At 38.2% G+C, this 19,461-nt stretch overlaps 1 protein-coding gene across 1 annotated transcript in view; it reads right to left on the reverse strand.

The window, feature by feature from the left end:
• Positions 1–19,461, reverse strand: part of LOC118768257 (meiosis inhibitor protein 1-like) — a 193,508-nt gene that overhangs the window by 33,982 nt on the left and 140,065 nt on the right. Inside the window, exons 11-16 of the mRNA XM_036514370.1 lie at positions 11,306–11,440; positions 8,266–8,451; positions 7,571–7,727; positions 4,702–4,862; positions 3,277–3,401; positions 2,251–2,353 (exon numbers count right to left, since the gene is read on the reverse strand). Of these exons, the coding sequence (XP_036370263.1) occupies positions 2,251–2,353; positions 3,277–3,401; positions 4,702–4,862; positions 7,571–7,727; positions 8,266–8,451; positions 11,306–11,440 (867 nt within the window). The remainder of the gene's footprint in view (positions 1–2,250; positions 2,354–3,276; positions 3,402–4,701; positions 4,863–7,570; positions 7,728–8,265; positions 8,452–11,305; positions 11,441–19,461) is intronic.

Genomic DNA, 19,461 nt, shown 5'->3' on the forward strand with positions numbered 1-19,461 from the left:
CTTGTACGACTGAGACCTGAGTGTCTTTTTGGCCAGCTGAAAACAGCTTTGGCACAACCTTGGCAGACATGCATCTCATACTCAAATCTTCAGTGATAATGGACTGAACTGAACTATAACTAATCTGCACATTCTCTGATAACTCACAGATGGTGATTCGATGATTTCCCTCACAGCTGCATAATTATCTGCAATGTTTCTTCTCAGTTCTGCTGGTTTCAGGTCTCCCAGAACATTCATCAATATCGACATTTTTCTGGCCATCTTGGAAATGTCAGAACCACTTGTACACTTGTGTGCAGCTCATACACTCCTCTCCATACTCTTTCTCTTTTATGAAAAAAAAAAAATTGTCAAAATGTAACCACTCGACTTCAGGGGTCGAGTGGGCATTGCACCTCATTTATATCTTTCTATATTTTCATTCGTTTTCTTTAATTTTTTCGACTTAATTCATCTTCTTTCTGTATTTTAAGTTCTCCGAGTTTATGTTTGTCTTGTTTAGTATTATCCCATTTTGTGTATAGCCCCTTGTGGGTAATAAAAAAATCCCCTCTGTATACTCTTTCTGCAACTTTATGTAGGCCACTGAGTAGGTATTGTCATAACAATTTTCTGTCATGGTGAATGCAACGATCACATGCTACATACCTTCCTTCCAAGCACTGCTGTAAATAGTGGGAGTGAGCTAGAACATTAAAACTTAGTGTGCATGCACAGCAGAGGTCAAGGTCAATCTGTGCCAAGTGGCTTTACTCTGTATGCTTTAGCTTTGTTACTATGGCAGCTGTTTTGATACTTATTGATCAAATTTTGTATATATATATATTTATATTTGCATTTTATATTTTCATAATTGTACTTTATAATCTCTGACGAGGCCTTGAGATATATATATAAGTAACTCATTTTTAACTGCATATTACCTCAGTACATTTGACTAATATAAGCACAATGAGATACCCTTATCTACAGGCCGAAACAGCTGTAAGATCCATTTTATATGTAATATTTTTATGGTATTATCTTACTTATTAGTGTATATTGATGTATATTGTTTTATTCTGTTGGATTTGGATGTTCCTATTGAATTAGTTAATAAATTATATGAATTGGTATTATCTAGTAGTTGATGATTGAAAGGAATCTGTTCCTCCATTTTCTTATTTGTATATATATATATATATATATATATTTATATCCTTGTATGTTGGATATGTAATTTAATGAAGCAGGGGAAAGAAAGTATTTACACGACACACTACTATTACTATTACACAAGACTCAATGTTCTATAACAAAGGCTCACAGTGGACTGCTTACCAACCCAAACTGCCAATCACTCACAATTCTTTGTTTTATAACAATGAGTCAGTCCACCTTTAGTCACTTGAGAGGTGGTTGGAATCCTTCCACAACACACACACGCACATCATCATCATCATCATTGTCATATATGTGTGTACATATATATACTTATATATATATATATATATATATATTTATATCCTTGTATGTTGGATATGTAATTTAATGAAGCAGGGGAAAGAAAGTATTTACACGACACACTACTATTACTATTACACAAGACTCAATGTTCTATAACAAAGGCTCACAGTGGACTGCTTACCAACCCAAACTGCCAATCACTCACAATTCTTTGTTTTATAACAATGAGTCAGTCCACCTTTAGTCACTTGAGAGGTGGTTGGAATCCTTCCACAACACACACACGCACATCATCATCATCATCATTGTCATATATGTGTGTACATATATATACTTATATATATATATATATATTATATATATATATATATATATATATATATATATATATATATATATAATATATATATATATATATATATATATATATATATGTGTTATATATATATATATATATATATATATATGTGTGTGTGTGTGTGTGTGTCTTTATGCTTGTATTTGTTCTCTCCCCACCCACCGTTTGACAACCAGTGTTGGTTTGTTTACATCCCTGTAACTTGGCTGTTCAGTAAAAGAGACTGATTGAATAAGTATCAGATTTAGTCATTTGACTAAAAACTCTTTAAAGTGTTGCCCCAGCATGGCCACAGTTAATGGCTGAAACAAGTAAAAGTTAAAAGATAGATGAAAAAAAAAAAGGTTTTGCAAGTGAGAAGCATCAACAGCCTCGACTGATTGTTGTGGTTTAGATATGAAATATAAGAAAGGGCACCTGTGCCATGTGCCATCCACACTTACTCATAATGGTTTATGTAGCAGAAGTATAGGAGTGTTAATATAAACTCCTTAGTACCGTCCTCACTTGTCTGCACAAACTCCTGATAGATGTCTCGTAAACAAACTGTAGAAAGATAATAATAATAAGAAGAATTCAGAGGTGTAGCAGGTGATGCAGTAGAAATTTGCTTGATGGAGCTTTGTATCTTTGCTAGAAACCAGTTCCTTCTTTAGAGGAAGGATTTAACCCTGTAGCATTTGATTACTCTGCCAAATATAATGCTTATTTATTCACACTGCTTTGAATTAATCATGTATTATCTCTTAGCTTCAAAATTTTCATGAGGGTACTTAAATTTTAGAATGATATTGTAGGATAGGTTTGAGGGGCCAGATCTGGCCAGTTTGAACAAAAAATAGGGAAAATATTTTGGCTGAATAGGGTTGGTTTAAATGTTAAAGGGTTAAATAATTAAAAACAGAAGAGAACAGACATACATACATACATACATACATACATACACACATACATACATACATATATACATATATACATACATATACATACACACATACATACACACACACATACATACATACATACATACACACATACATACATACACACATACATACATACATATATAAATACTTACATACACACATACATACATACATACATACATACATACATACATATATTCATACATACATACATACATATATTCATACATACATACATACATACATACATATATACATACATACAGTCATACATACATACATACATACATTCATACATACATACATACATACATACATACATACACACATACATATATACACACATACACACATACATACATGTTCATACCTACATGCACTCACACAATTACACATATACACACACGCACACTCATACAAACATACATAAACTCATCTAAGTATGCATGTACTTTTGCAGATATTTTATAGATTGGGTCAGGGCATTTGTCCCCTAGGAATAAAGAAAGAGACAGAAGTAAAAGAATGAAGAGATTTACTCACAGAAACAGTTGCGAAGCCCAGTTGAAATAACCTCCATCAAAGATATTCTATAATAGTGTTGGAAAAGGCATTGGAATAATTTGTCATAAAAAAGACATATCAGGTCTGCAAGAGTTTTGTTGTAACTGCAAGAAATAGAGAGAGAGAAATAAAGATTGAATATATAGGCACAGGTGTGGCTCATAGGCACAGGTGTGGTTTATAGGTGCAGTCATGGGTGTGTGGTAAGAAGTTTGCTTCCCAACCACATAGTTTTAGGTTCAATTCCACTGCATGGCACCTTTGGCAAGTGTCTCCTACTATAGTTTGGAACAGATTTTGAAAAATTATAATTGTTATGCCCAAGTACAATCAAATATATATATACATATATACATATATATATATATATATATATATATATAGCAGGAATTCCATATGGTGTACCCAAGAGGTGCAGTGGAATAATAAGAAGGTTAGCAGAGAAAGTAGTGTTTGTATGTGGAAGATGCACAGGATCCACAAAAGCTACAAATACTCGGGAAATTGATTTTCTCAAATGCTCCAGAGGCTCTTTAGAGGTATAGTAGATAATTTCTGTTACCTAGGAGACCAAATTAGTAGTTAGAGAAGATGTATGGAAAGTGTAATAGCTAGAATAAGAATACGACGGAAGAAATGTAGAGAGCTTTTATCCCTGTTGACAATCAAAGGTCCTTCTCTCTGAGTGAAAGGAAGATTCTATGAAGCATGTATACGAACAGAAATTCTACATGGTAGTGTACTGGATGTAATGCGTTAACATATAAGGTTAATTGAAGGAAAAGCTTGTAACATCACATGAACTTATTTTGCAACCACATGTCTCAAAGCAAAATAAGGCGAACATACTCGCATGCGGGTGTGTATGTGAGTGACCTGACTCAATGCATGTCTAGGAACGAAATTAGAATGTGTTCCTTTATATAAGGGAAGTCCCTGACTTCCACGTCATCCGGAAGTAAATTGGAAGCTTCTAGAATATTCGAGAAGGTTGAGGGAGATTACTCTTGTTAGATCCCTTTTTCATTTTGCTTTCCTGCTTGACCAGCAGGGATCACTGCAAACAGATATGAAGAGCAGATAAAAAGGCTTTTTGTTTGGAAGGGCTTGAAGTGTGATGTGACAGGAAGTATAATGAAATGGTTACAACAGAGAATAGTAATTGTTGGGAACAGGCAGAAGGGCTGAAATTGGTGAGGTACATCGACTCTGGTACTTGGCATGCTGTAGTGAAGGAGAGGAAGAAGGAAGAGGAGGAGGTGAAGATATGAAAAGGTTGAAGTGGAAGGGGAGAAGAGGAAAAAGAAGGAGAAGAACAAGGAAGAAGAACAGTGAAGAAACAGAAGACAAAGAAGATGACAATGATGATGACGACAACAACAACAGCAACAGAAAGCCACTTACCTGAACTTATATTTCAACTGAAGCATCATCATAAGGAAACCGGAAGCTGACAGTTTCATAGACTGAGGTGTCATGTTGACATGCTCAAACTTGTAGAGGATGTTGAGGTAGGAAAAGACCTTTTGGTAGAGTTCATGGTTCAGACAATTCTCTCCGATTGCCTGGATCGGAAGCAGAATTAAACATTATATTAAATCCTGTTTATAAGGACATTTTTTCTGACAGACACTTAAAAAGAAAAATGTGTTAGTACATCTCAAGCAACATGGGTTGTATATAGAATAGGATAATGTCCGTATGGTCAATTGCCATTTGTAGGAGAGGCTATGAAAGGCAATGAAAAATTATGTGATAAGTATAAGGTGCAGGAGCGGCTGTGTGGTGAGAAGCTTGCTTCCCAATCACATGGTTGGGAGTTCAGTCCCACTGCATGGCACCTAGGACAAATGTTTTCTACAATAGCCTTGGGCTGACCAGAAGCCTTGTGAGAGGATTTGGTAGACAGAAACTGAAAGATGCTGGCACAAACGTTAGCGCGCCAGGCGAAATGCTTAATGGTATTTCGTCTGCTGTTACGTTCTGAGTTCAAATTCCACCAAAGTCGACTTTGCCTTTCATCCTTTTGGAGTTGATAAACAAAGTACCAGTTATGTACTGGGGTCGATGTAATCGACTTAATCCCTTTGTCTGTCCTTGGTTGTCCCCTCTATGTTTAGCCCCTTGTGGGCAATAAAGAAATAAAGAAACTGAAACAGCAATAAAGAAACTGAAAGAAGCTTATTGTGTGTGTGTGTGTGTGTGTGTGTGTGTGTGTGTATGTGTGTGTATACAAGTAAATGTCGAATGATGAAAATGAGCGCTCAACATTGCATTGGTGGATAGAATTTCTTTATCTGTGTATTAAGGCTGTCATTAGTTTCATGTTAAGAAAATATCTTCATATCTTAACAATTTTTCAATCACATGGAAGAATGATGTTTGTCTCCATTTTGGATAAAAACATGTGTGTGTGTGTGTGTGTGTCTTTGTGTCTGTGTTTGACCTTACTATTGCTTGACGACTGGTGCTGTTGTGTTTACATTTCCATAACTTAGCAGTTTGACAAAAGAGACCAATGAAATAAGTACCAGACTTTAAAAAAAAATAAAGCACTAGTGCTGATTCATTCAACCAAATCTCCTCAAGGTGGTGCCCCAGCATGGCCACAGTCTAATGAGTGAAACACGTAAAAGATAAAGACACTGTAACAGAAAAACCTATGATAACAAATTAAACTTTCTTTTACTTTATTGCAAAGTCTTCCATGTCTTTCATAGCCTTTTCCTACAAGAAAAAAAAAGGCATTTAACTACACAGACATTATTCTATACAGAGAAGGAAATATTAGCGACATAGATTAGAGGTGATTATGTTATTAACTGCTAGAAACAATAGTTAAATCTTTGTCCCACCACATCCTTATGTATCTTTGAAAGGACACATTAGATAATCGTTTCTACTATAGGTACAAGGCCTGAAATTTGAGGAGAGAGGGTTAGTTGATTACATCGACCCAGTACATAACTGGTACTTATTTCATCGACCCCAAAAGGATGAAAGGCAAAATTGGCCTCGGCGGAATTTGAACTCAGATAATGTTATCCTAGATACATTGTGTCTAAATAAAATATAGGAAAGCCACAACTGGAACACCTTTGATCATAGGTCTGCTGAATCAGAACTGACCGGGAGCTAAACAATGACAATGACAATAACCACTAACTATATTATACATTAGATATTGTAGTCCTTTTAAGTAATAACAAGTAAACAATATCCCGAGGTTTCGCTGGATGAAGCAGTGTCACTGTGCGAGCCACCGAGTGAGCAAGTGGAGACCTCTCCCAGTGGGAGGGATGAATTTGTGTTCTTCTATTTCAGGGGTGGGGCGATTGATGACTTTGTAGAAAATACCCTAGCAAGTCAGGAATCAAGGGAACCTACTTGTATTGACAGTCCAGGGTGACCTCCACAGGTGGATGCTCTGGTACTCGAAAGAAGGGAATTTTTCTACTTAACATACTCCTTTTCAAGGGAGGACTATAGATTTCTCCATGTGGGCCCTGATTTGCTGGTGCGGGATTGCTTGAAGACCGCAAGAGAGTTAAATGGGGATGGTGAAAGAGAGAATTAGTATAAGAGGTTTATTGTCTCAAGTATAAGTTTTAATTTGTAATGGACTTTTTAGCCCAAATAAATGGTATGTGTTGGAAAATTGTAAGAGGTTTAATACCTCAATGTATGTTTATGAAAGAACAATGTTATAGAGAAGCAGAGGGTCGGTGGGCGCTTTCTGTCTTCTCCCATCCTCATCATCCTTGCATCATTATCATTCATTTTATTAATGTCTTGTCCAGCCTGCAAAGCTACCTTACCCTTTGTACTGTCTTTATGACAAATTTAATTAAATAAAGTAACAAGTAAACAATATTGCAGGCAGTGAGGTGGCAGAATCGGTAGCATGCTGGGCATAATGCTTAGCACCACCTTGTCCTGAGTTCAAATTCTGCCAAGGTCAATTTAAGGTGTCGAATTGACAGAACCATTAGCACACCAAGCCAAATGTTTAGTGGCATTTCATCCATCTACGTTATGAGTTCAAATTCCACAGAAGTTGACTTAGCTTTTCATCCTTTCAGGTTTGATTAAATAAGTACCAGTTAAATACTGGGCTGACATACTGGACTAACCCCTTCCCCTGAAATTACTGGCATTGTGCCAAAATCTGAAACCAATATTGTATATTTCAAGAAGTTAGTAGAATTAAAACACTACCACATGGTAAGAACTGTTATCCAATAAGAGACATGAGGACCAAACATTGGTTTACCATAATCAGTGGAAGACTACAAGTATCGGTTATTTCTAACAATAGTTTGGCAAACTTTTCCACTGGCTTAACACAACTCTCTGAGGTTTCTTTCAACATTGGTGCTCTGTAATTGGTTTCACAAGTCCTTGGATCCTTCTCACACGCTACACAAAAACTGCAAGAAGAAAACACAAAAGCACAACAAAGAGAAGAAAACACAAACACAGCAACAAAACCATAAAAAAAAACAACAAACATAATGAAACACTCAAATAGAAAGTAGTTAATTTCACTGTGATAAACAAAAGCAAGGAATTACAAAGGTAAGAAGCTTGCTTCCCGACAATATGGTTCTAAGTTCAATCTCACAGTGTGGTACCTTGGGCAAGTGTCTTCTACTATAGTCTCAGGCAGATTAAAACCTTGTGAATGAATTTGGTAAATGGAAACGGAAACAGGCCTGTTATGTATATATATATATATGTGTGTGTGTGTGTGAATTGCAGCTGAGTGAATTGGAGCAAAGTGAAGTGAAGTGCTTTGCTCAAAAACATAACGCATCGTCTAGTCTAGGAACTGAAACCACAATCTTACAATTGTGAGTCCAACACCCTAACCACTAAGCCACACTAATTTTATAATGCCACACAAAATTTAGTTATAAAATAAACCAAAGTTAATATGACCAAAGACATAAATAGAATGAGGAGTACCTGCAAGCTTGTTCCAGGAGTAAATGGAATACTGTAATGATCTGGCTGTATTTCTCTTCAACAGCTTGCTTACTTGGTTTACGTCCTTGCAACAAGGGTTTACAGAGAGAGTAAACGTGGTAAGCAAGAGCCTTACACAGATCCTTCAGGAGTTCAAATGGTACAGGGAGTAACAAGTGTTCTTTCCTGGTTTGTAATATAGAAAGGGGGTACATATTAATAAACATTTACAGATAGGCACAGGAGTGGCTGTGTAGTAAGTAGCTTGCTTACCAACAACATGGTTCCAGGTTCAGTCCCACTGCGTGGAACCTTGGGCAAGTGTCTTCTACTATAACCTTGGGCCGACCAAAGCCTTGTGAATGGATTTGGTAGATGGAAACTGGAAGAAGCTCGTCGTATATATGTGTGTGTGTGTGTGTGTTTGTCCCCCCAACATCGCTTGACAACCGATGCTGGTGTGTTTATGTCCCCGTAACTTAGCGGTTTGGCAAAAGAGACCAATAGAATAAGTACTAGGCTTACAAAGAATAAGTCCTGGGGTCGATTTGCTCAACTAAAAGCAGTGCTCCAGCATGGCTGCAGTCAAATGACTGAAACAAGTAAAAGAGAAAAAGTGAAATTATGTACACATTTTATATTAGTCAGGCTGGTCTCCTTATCTTGATTGTGGCTTTCAGTATGCGTCGGCTGTTGTATGCTCCAGTCCTCTTCAGGTGTCTTGTGTTGAACTCAGTTGCTCTATTGGAATTCTGAAGCTAACTCCACAGGGGTACACTGTTCCCATTCCCCTCTCTGTGTTCCACGATATTTCTTACTTCAGTTGACTTTTTTTGTAAATTACCTAAGTACCTAGCTTGGATTTGAACTCAGAACCTCTAGGTGGCTGCACTGCATTAACCATCAGCTATACCTACTATGCTATACATAGCAGATAAGCAAAAAAATGTCACAGAATGTCGAGAACCTTTGTGTAACTACACAGAATATCAGTCCACAGTCAGTCCACCTTCACATATCCATATATATTTACAAGTGCCAGAGTCATGCAAAAAGCACCCTGGCTGGTGTTACATAGAAAGCACACATGCAAGCACCATGTCAAACAAACCCAAGATGGTGTTATATAAAAAGCACCCATGCCAATACTATGTAGAAAAGGTATTCCAGTGCCATGTAAAAAGCACCCATGCCACTGTCACATGAAAAGCACTCGTGTTGGTGTCACATAAAGAGCACTCTTTCTGGTGTCACATGAAAGGCGAATGAATTTGGTACCTGTAATTGAAAGGGCCAGCCTTGTCCCATTCTGAATTACACTGAATCTTACTAAGAACTATGTTAAGGGTATGTCTGTCTGTAGAAAACTCAGTCACTTGCATGTCAATCTCATGAGCAGGTTGTTCTATTGACTGGAGCAACTGGAGTGCTCATCCATGAAACTGATGATGTTCCAGTATATCCGAATAAAGAGAGAACAATCACAGCTGGGACATTTTTCATCATAGGTCTGCTGGATCAGGACTGACCTAGGGCTAAACAACAACAGACAACCATAGCCACTAATACTATTTAGTATATCATACATCAGATATGACTCAAGCCTGAGGACTCTGTCCCCATGGCTCCCTCAGAGACCATGGGAACAGAATCCACAGGCTTCAGACATAGTGGATCTTTCATTAACTGATTACACAACCATGGATGCTGCCCCTATGGATGCATGGCAGTTGCTCTCTTGATAGAGCTTGGTGATCCTGACCATTGATCTTCTAGGATTCCTCCACTCAGGCATCAATATAAGAAGCACTGTTGGCACACATCCTGATGCCATGTAAAGAGGGCACTTGATGATACTAAGGCGGCGAGCTGGCAGAGTCGTTAGCACGCCGGGCGAAATGCTTAGCGGTATTTCGTCTGTCGTTACGTTCTGAGTTCAAATTCTGCCGAGGTTGACTTTGCCTTTCATCCTTTCGGGGTCGATAAATTAAGTACCAGTTACGCACTGGGGTCGATAAATTAAGTACCAGTTATGCACTGGGGTCGATAAATTAAGTACTAGTTACGTACTGGGGTCGATGTAATCCACTTAATACCTATGTCTGTCCTTGTTTGTCCCCTTTGTGTTTAGCCCCTTGTGGGTAGTAAAGAAATAGGTACCATGCTAGTATCACATAAAGAGCACTTGAGCTGGTGGCACATGAAATGCACTTGTGCTGGTTCCACATAAAAAGTACCCATACAAAAAAGTACCCATGCCACACAAAAAAACACCCAGTACATTCAGTAAAGCAGTTGGCATTAGGAAGGGCATCATGCTGTAGAAGCTCTGCCAATTAGGACAACTGGAGCCTGGTGGAGCTCACCAGCTTACCAACTCCAGTCAAACTGTGTAACCCATGCCAGCATGGAAAGTGAACGTAAAATGATGATGATGATGAGAAGACATAAACACAAATACTCCAACCAAACTGTCTAATCACCCTCATATATAGATATACGTTTAAAAGGTATATCAACACATAATAAGTGGAGGCGCAATGGCCCAGTGGTTAGGGAAGTGGACTCGCGGTCATAGGATCGTGGTTTCGATTCCCAGACCGAGCGTTGCTAGTGTTTATTGAGCGAAAACACCTAAAGCTCCACGAGGCTCCGGCAGGGGATGGTGGTGATCCCTGCTGTACTCTTTCACCACAACTTTCTCTCACTCTTTCTTCCTGTTTCTGTTGTACCTTGTACTTCAAAGGGCCGGCTTTGTCACTCTCTGTGTCACGCTGAATATCCCCGAGAACTGCGTTAAGGGTACACATGTCTGTGGAGTGCTCAGCCACTTACACGTTAATTTCACGAGCAGGCTGTTCCGTTGATTCGGATCAACTGGAACCCTCGTCGTCGTAACCGACGGAGTGCTTCCATCCAACACATAATACCACCAGTCACCACCCAATTGACTCTCCCTAACATCTATATATTTCCAGGGTTTATCAACACTGCCAGTCCTCAGCCAATCCTTTTTCACATGTAGCTAAAACCAACTTACTTAAACATGTAGGCTGCAGCCTCCAGTGTAACCACCAATACATCTCTGTTGTGGTAATCCATCATTTTGGACAAAACACCAAGGCATAACTTGACACTGTTGACATTGTTGAATAGTGTTATATTGTCAGGTTGTCTGAAAGAGAAATACATAGAATTACTGTATGTATGTATGTATGTATATGTATGTGTATACATACATACATACATACATACATACACACACACACATACATACACACATACATACATACACACATACATACATACACACACACACATACATACATACGTACGTACATACATACATACATACATACATACATACATACATACATACATACATACATACATGCTGCTGAGACCCCATCTTCAGTCATAACTGACCGTGGGATTGCACCTAGAAAGTTAGGCTCCCAGGCACAAGTCTGGGCAAGGTTATTTGTGGAAGGCTAGCAGTCACCTATGCATAACGTCCTCCCCTCTCCACACCACTGATGTTATCCAAGGGAAAGGCAAAGGCCAATACAGCTTGGCACCTGTGACATCGCAACTCATTTCTACAGCTGAGTGAACTGGAGCAATGTGAAATAAAGTGTCTTGCTCGAGAACACAACACGCAGCCTGGTCTGGGATTCGAACTCACAACCTCACAATCGTAAGGTCGACGCTCTAACTACTGAAATATGCGCCTTCACAACATACATATATACATACATACATATATTGTCAGTGGATCATATACCTGAAAAAGAAGCACTCAAAATGTTAGAGCAATAAATGTATTTATAGGAAGTTAATTGCTGCTCATAGAGTGGCCAATGATTTCACATCCATAAATCACTTAGCCTTATAGATGGCTTATCGGACTCTAATGCCTGCAGCCATAGGAGTCTGATGAGCCATTTAATAAGACTAAGTGATTTATGGATGTAAAACCATTGGCCACTCTATGACTGGCAATATAATTAACCTCCTATAAATATATATATATATGTGTGTGTGTGTGTGTGTTAATTGGTGAGCTGGCAGAATCATTAGTGTGTTGGACAAAATGCTTAGTGGTATTTCTTTTGGCTCCTTACATTTGGTTCTGGGTTCAGTCCCACTGCATGACACCTTGTGAAAGTGTCTTCTACTATAACCTTAGGCCAACATTATATATTTCTCCCTAACACACTACTATATATTAATGCTAAGTATCTGGACTGTTGCCATAGTAACGAAGTTAAAGCACACAGACTGAAGCTGCTGGGCAAAGATTGACCTTGTACACTGCTGTACATGTGCACTAAATTTTAACATTCTAACTCACTTCTGCTGTTTACAGCAGTACTTGGAAGGAAGGTGTGTAGTGTGTGATCATCACATTGACTGTGACAGAGAAAGTTGTCATGGTGATACCTGCTCAGAGGCCTATGCAAAGTTGCAGAAAGGGTATGGAGAGGAGTGCATGAGCTGCACACAAGTGTACGAGTAGTTCAGACGTTTCCAAGAGGGCCAAAAATATGTTGATATTGATGAACGTCCTGAGGGACCTGCAACCAACAGAACTGAGGGATACATCACAGATGTGTGGGCAGCTGTGAGAGAAAACTGTCAAATCACCACCCATGAGTTATCAGGGAATGTGCAGATTATTTATAGTACAGTACAGTCCATTATCATTGAAGATCTGGGTATGAGACACATGTTCGCCAAGTTTGTATCAAAACTGCTTTCAGCTGACCAAAAAGACACTTGGGTCTCAGTTGCACAAGATCTTGATTGTGTCGAGAATGATGAAAACTTTTTGAAAACTTTGTGTAGGCCTCTGAGCAGGGATCACCAAGCTTTTGGAAAACTTTGATGCAGATTCTCTGCTCAACTTTCTCTGTCATGGTCAATGCAATGATTAAATGTTACACATGTTCCTTCCAAGCACAGCTGTAAACAGCAGAAGTGATCAAGAACATTAACACTTAGTGTGCATGCACATCAGAGTTCAAGGTCAATCTGTACCAAGCAGCTTCACTCAGCATGCTTTAGCTGCGTTACTATAGTAACAGTTTGGGTAGTTATTGATCAGACCATGTATATTACTACCCAACACAGTGATGTCTATGTGTAACTTTATACATTATTATCCACCCCATGTATTAATGTTTTGTCTATCTGTAAAATTGGTGAAGGCATATGGCTTAGTGGTAAGGGTAATCGGCTCATGATTGTAATATTGTGAGTTCAATTCCCGGATATGTTGCGTCCTTGAGCAAGGCACTTTATTTCACATTGCTCCAGTTCACTCAGCTGGCAAAAATGAGTAATCCCTGTATTTCAAAGGGCCAGCCTTGTCATTCTGTGTCAAGCTGAATCTCCATGAGAACTACATTAAGGGTACACATGTCTGTGGAGTGCTCAGCCACTTGCACGTTAATTTCATGAGCTGTTCTGTTGATTGGATCAACTGGAACCCTCATTATCGTAACTGATGGAGTGATCTTGTGAAATTACATCACCCCCTGCCAGATCAGCCTACCAAGGTCTTACTCTCAATTAATGCAGCTGCAGCAGTCTGGAAGGGGCCCTGTCACAGGCTCCATACCAGGTGGTTGGACATGATTGAGTGAGATCTCCAGAGGCTTAACATCATCTTGTACGATGCAGAGGGGCTGGGACGGGATTGTTAATGATGGGGAGCACTGGTCAACCAGGTCAGCTCTACACATAATGACTTCTCTGTGACCACCAGCCTGGGATGACCCCAGCCTTATAACACAAGAGCATGAAGCAAGGATCCTGGTGACAGCTCGAAAAAGCAAATTAATTATATCTCCATCAATGAAAGATTTAAAAGATCAGTGAAACACGCAAAAACATATCCAGGAACAGACTGTAGGAGTGACCATGTTTTTGGAAGCACTCCGTCGGTTCCGACGATGAGGGTTCCGGTTGATCCGAATCAACGGAACAGCCTGCTCGTGAAATTAACGTGTAAGTGGCTGAGCACTCCACAGACACGTGCACCCTTAACGTAGTTCTCGGGGATATTCAGCGTGACACAGAGAGTGACAAGGCCGGCCCCTTGAAATACAGGTACAACAGAAACAGGAAGTAAGAGTGAGAGAAAGTTGTGGTGAAAGAGTACAGCAGGGATCACCACCATCCCCTGCCGGAGCCTCGTGGAGCTTTTAGGTGTTTTCGCTCAATAAACACTCACAACGCCCGGTCTGGGAATCGAAACCGCGATCCTATGACCGCGAGTCCGCTGCCCTAACCACTGGGCCATTGCGCCTCCAGGAGTGACTATGTACCAATGGTTTGAACACTCCAGTGTAAATTAAAGAAGCTGAAGAGAACAAGAACTACAGAAAAACTACAGCACAACACCACACATTTTTATGTTTACTTGTAATATATTACTCACCAACACAAAACATCACCATGTCATAGTATGTCATATGAAGGCAATGAGCTAGCAAAAACGTTAGTATGCCAGGCGAAATGCTTAGCAGTGTTTCGTCTGCCGTTACATTATGAGTTCAAATTCTGCTGAGGTCGACTTTGCCTTTCATCCTTTCAGGGTCGATAAATTTAGTACCAGTTACGCACTGGGGTCACTGTAATCGACTTAATCCCTTTGTCTGTCCTTGTTTGTCCCCTCTATGTTTAGCCCCTTGTGTGCAATAAAGAAATAACAAAACAACATATTGATATTATGTCTATCTCTTTAAGGTGGCAAGTTAGCAGACTCTTTAGCAAACTGGACAAAATGCTGAGTGACATTTCATCTGTCTCCACGTTCTGAGTTCAAGTCCCACCAAGGTCAACTTTGCTTTTCATCCTTTTGGAGTTGATAAAAAAAAAAAAAATACCAGTTGAACACTGGAGTTAATGTAATAAACCTACATCCTCTTTTTTATGTGACACCAGCACACAGGTGCTTTTTTTATGTGACACCAGCACACAGGTGCTTTTTTTATGTGACACCAGCACACAGGTGCTTTTTTTATGTGACACCAGCACACAGGTGCTTTTTTTATGTGACACCAGCACACAGGTGCTTTTTTTATGTGACACCAGCACACAGGTGCTTTTTTTATGTGACACCAGCACACAGGTGCTTTTTTTATGTGACACCAGCACACAGGTGCTTTTTTTATGTGACACCAGCACACAGGTGCTTTTTTTATGTCACACCAGCACACAGGTGCTTTTTTTATGTGACACCAGCACACAGGTGCTTTTTTTATGTGACACCAGCACACGGGTGCTTTTTAAGTGGTACTGGCGCAGGTGCTTTTTACATGGCACCCAAACTGGTGCTGTTGAATATGTGATGATGATGACGTTGTTTCGTCTGCTATTCCCAGGAATATCCCATTCACAACCAGGTGTGGTTCCAAGAATTTTTCAAAAGGTAGGCACAAGGTCAGAAGGAAATACAATTCCAAGAGTAAAGGGCGTAAAAACATTATTTAGATGAGCGCACTTCTTTTCTTGAGGGGAACATGTGCCCCCTCAGAGCCCCCCGCCCCGCCCCTGACAACCCTAAGCAAACACCTGATGTGTCTGAGAATAACGCTGAATCTATTGAAACAACCTCCGTATATAACTGGTACTGTAAATTAATGTCTCCAGTACAATGAAATAAAGGTGACACCCATGTTTATTATGATTCATGTTTAATCCCAGACCAAGTTTGATAAAATGAACCCATCATCAAAGCCACTCCAGTGGAGGCCATCCTGACTTTTATTGGGGGCCATCATATATTTTTGCCTTTTTAAGATTGTGGGGTACAATGGACAGGAGATATGGCTGCTATTTTTAGTAGATCATTCACCCATATGGGGCTACTGTCATTATTACATAGTTGCTATATCAAAGAAAAAAAAATATTGGGGAGGTAATCCACAGTTCTATATAAGGGAATTGCTTCCCTTAGAACACAACTTCATTTCGTGCGTGTGTGTAGCAATACCTATACGAAGAATATAAGTGTTTTTTTTAGCCCCGGGTCAAACTTAATTAAAATTGGAACCCCTAGACCCGTCGTATATATACCACGGGCTTCTTACACACACACACACGTGTGCATGTGTATGTACGTGTGTGTGTATATATATATATATATATATATATATAAATAAATCAAATTGCGATAAAATAAAAATAATTATAATCGCTGGTATTTCTAACACAAGCCATATATTTTCCATATATCAGTACATTAAGGCGAAATATGTGCTAGGAACACAGAAGCTAGATAAATTTAGTGAAATGAAGATAAACATACATATATACATATATATATATATCTATATATATATATATATATATATATATATATCATCATCATCATCATCGTTTAGCGTCCGTTTTCCATGCTAGCATATATATATATATATACATATATACATATATATATATATATCTATATATATATATATATATATATATATATATATATATATATATATATACGTTTATATATTTGTTGTGCAAGATTTTTTATGTGAAGTCGAGTGTTGAAACAGATATTGTTATATTTCGGAATGGTCATATTGCCAGTTAAGCCAATAAAAACACACGCACTATATATTTGGTGTTACTTTGCTTCAGTGTTATTTATTTTTTACGTTAATCTTAATCTTATTTCGGCCAGAGTTCTTTCGTCACACTCCTGTGACTGCATCAGTGGTCCTTTGTTTTCTTCTTTCTTATTTGTGTCTCTCCTTACTCTCCATCAGCCATTTTGTATTTCTATTGTATGTCTTCATTTGCGCATGCTTATATCTCTATGTGCGTTTATGTTTATTTAGTGTGTGTATGTGGGGGATGCCTGTAATATTTGTATCTTCTGTTTATATACATTCATGTAATTTGTTTTTGTTGTTTTTGTTTATTCTTATTTTGTTCATGTGTTTACATCCCTTTATTATTATCATTACATATGCTTGTATGTATGTATGTATAACAACAATACTAGTAATAATAATAATAAATAAATAAAAAAAATAATATAGTTATTTATTTCTATTTGTTTATTTATCTGTGTATTTATTATGTTATCGGGATCCTCTACCGTCATATGTTGTGGTGTGTGCTAGTGTTTCATTCCAGTTTCCTATTCAGGCTAGGTTTATTTTCTATTATGTGTGTAGCTTCTGTAATTTGTCTGATTGTTGCATCTGTTCTATGTGTGGACAATATTTTAATTTCTATGTTGTTGATTGATTCCCCCGTGTTCCTGTTTGGCGTGTTGGTACAGAATCGATGAGCTTTTACCTTCCTTGAGTTGTCTCCAATGCTCATTTACCTGCTCTCCTATGCTTCTTGCCATTTCCCCTACGTATGTCGTTGTCTTGTTACTGCATCGTCCCTCTATACATCTTATACTATAAACTACATTTCTGGCTTTACAGTTTGTTTGTGGGCTAAATCTACATACAGTACAGTACTTATCCGTACAGGGGGTTCTACTAAAAGTATAGGTTCTACCAATTATAGATTTGATAGGGTTGCCTGGCTTTTCACCAACCTTAATCCTTAGCTTAAGTTTGTCTAGGGTCCTTCTAAAGCGGTACGCCAGTTCACCTCCAGGTGTGGTGTCAATGAACATGACACTCTGGTATTTATGGCTATTATACCAAGAGTTGGCCTTCCCTATTTTCTATTGTCCTTTCTATAGTGTTCCATGACTTGTTCCTATAGAGTATATATATGTGTGTGTATGTATATATTCATTCCTGTGTTATATATTTTAATAATACTGGTATCTTATATTATATATGTAAAGCATAATATGTTATACATGTATGTATATTGTTGTAATTGTCATTTTAGTAAATAAATAAATTGACATAACATAATGTCTAAAAGCTGATGAATACCACCTATTAATCCTCTCTATTTTCTTATTGCTTTCTCTCTCTCTCTCTCTCTCTCTCTATATATATATATATATATATATATATATATATATAATATGGGTGGCTAAATCGCAATTTTAGAACCTAAAGGCAGAAATATATACGTCACTAAAGTGAACAAGGGCACTAATCAGCATCAGTATTTCTAGAAATAACAGTCAAAACAACTCAATAGCCAGAAAAACACTATCCTAATGAGCTAATATAGGCGTAGGAGTGACTATGTGGTAAGTAACTTGCTTACCAACCACATGGTTCCGGGTTCAGTCCCACTGCATGGCACCTTGGGCAAGTGTCTTCTACTATAGCCTCGGGCCGACCAAAGCCTTCTGAGTGGATTTGGTAGATGGAAACTGAAAGAAGCCCGTCGTATATATATGTGTGTGTGTTTGTGTGCGTGTATGTTTGTGTTTGTTCCCCCCAACATCGCTTGACAACCGATGCTGGTGTGCTTATGTCCCCTGTAACTTAGCAGTTCGACAAAAGAGATCGATAGAATAAGTACTAGGCTTACAAAGAATAAGTCCTAGAGTTGATTCTCTCGAATAAAGGTAGTGCTCCAGCATGGCCACAGTCAAATGACTGAAACAGGTAAAAGAGTAAAAGAATATACACACACATATATATATATAAGTACACACCTAGCTACATGTGGAGAAGGAAATTTAAGATCTTTCCCTTCTACAAATGTCCCAAGAACGACACCTCTTTCAGGAGGAATATGGAAAAATATTTCATAGCTAAGTTCTCCCCCAAATTAAATGGCTGAAAATATCTCTATAATAAGCTGTACCAGATGAAGGACCAAATTTGCTAAGTAAACTGTATTAAACACACACACACACACACACACACATAGAGTTCTACACATATGTTTTGGTTTTTGAATATACAACATTGAACAAAGGCTATCCTAATATTTGAATGAGGCCATTTTACTTTAATTTGTGGATCCTGTTGCTCCTGTATGATAAAACTTAATATTTATTTAACTGTCAATCAGTGAGATATTAGACTAAATCAATTGAAGATCAGACAACAGACTCCGTGGTTGTCAATTTGTATTCTATCATTTGTAAATTCAACACAAGAAAGCCTCTTTTTCAAGTATGGACTGTATTAAACACACACACACACACACACAGAGTTCTACACATATGTTTTGGTTTTTGAAAATACAACATTGAACAAAGGATATTCTAATATTTGAATGAAACCATTTCACTTTGATTTGTGGAACCGG

The sequence above is a fragment of the Octopus sinensis genome, linkage group LG27 (genome assembly GCF_006345805.1).
Source record: "Octopus sinensis linkage group LG27, ASM634580v1, whole genome shotgun sequence".
Classification (NCBI taxonomy): Eukaryota; Metazoa; Mollusca; class Cephalopoda; order Octopoda; family Octopodidae; genus Octopus; species Octopus sinensis.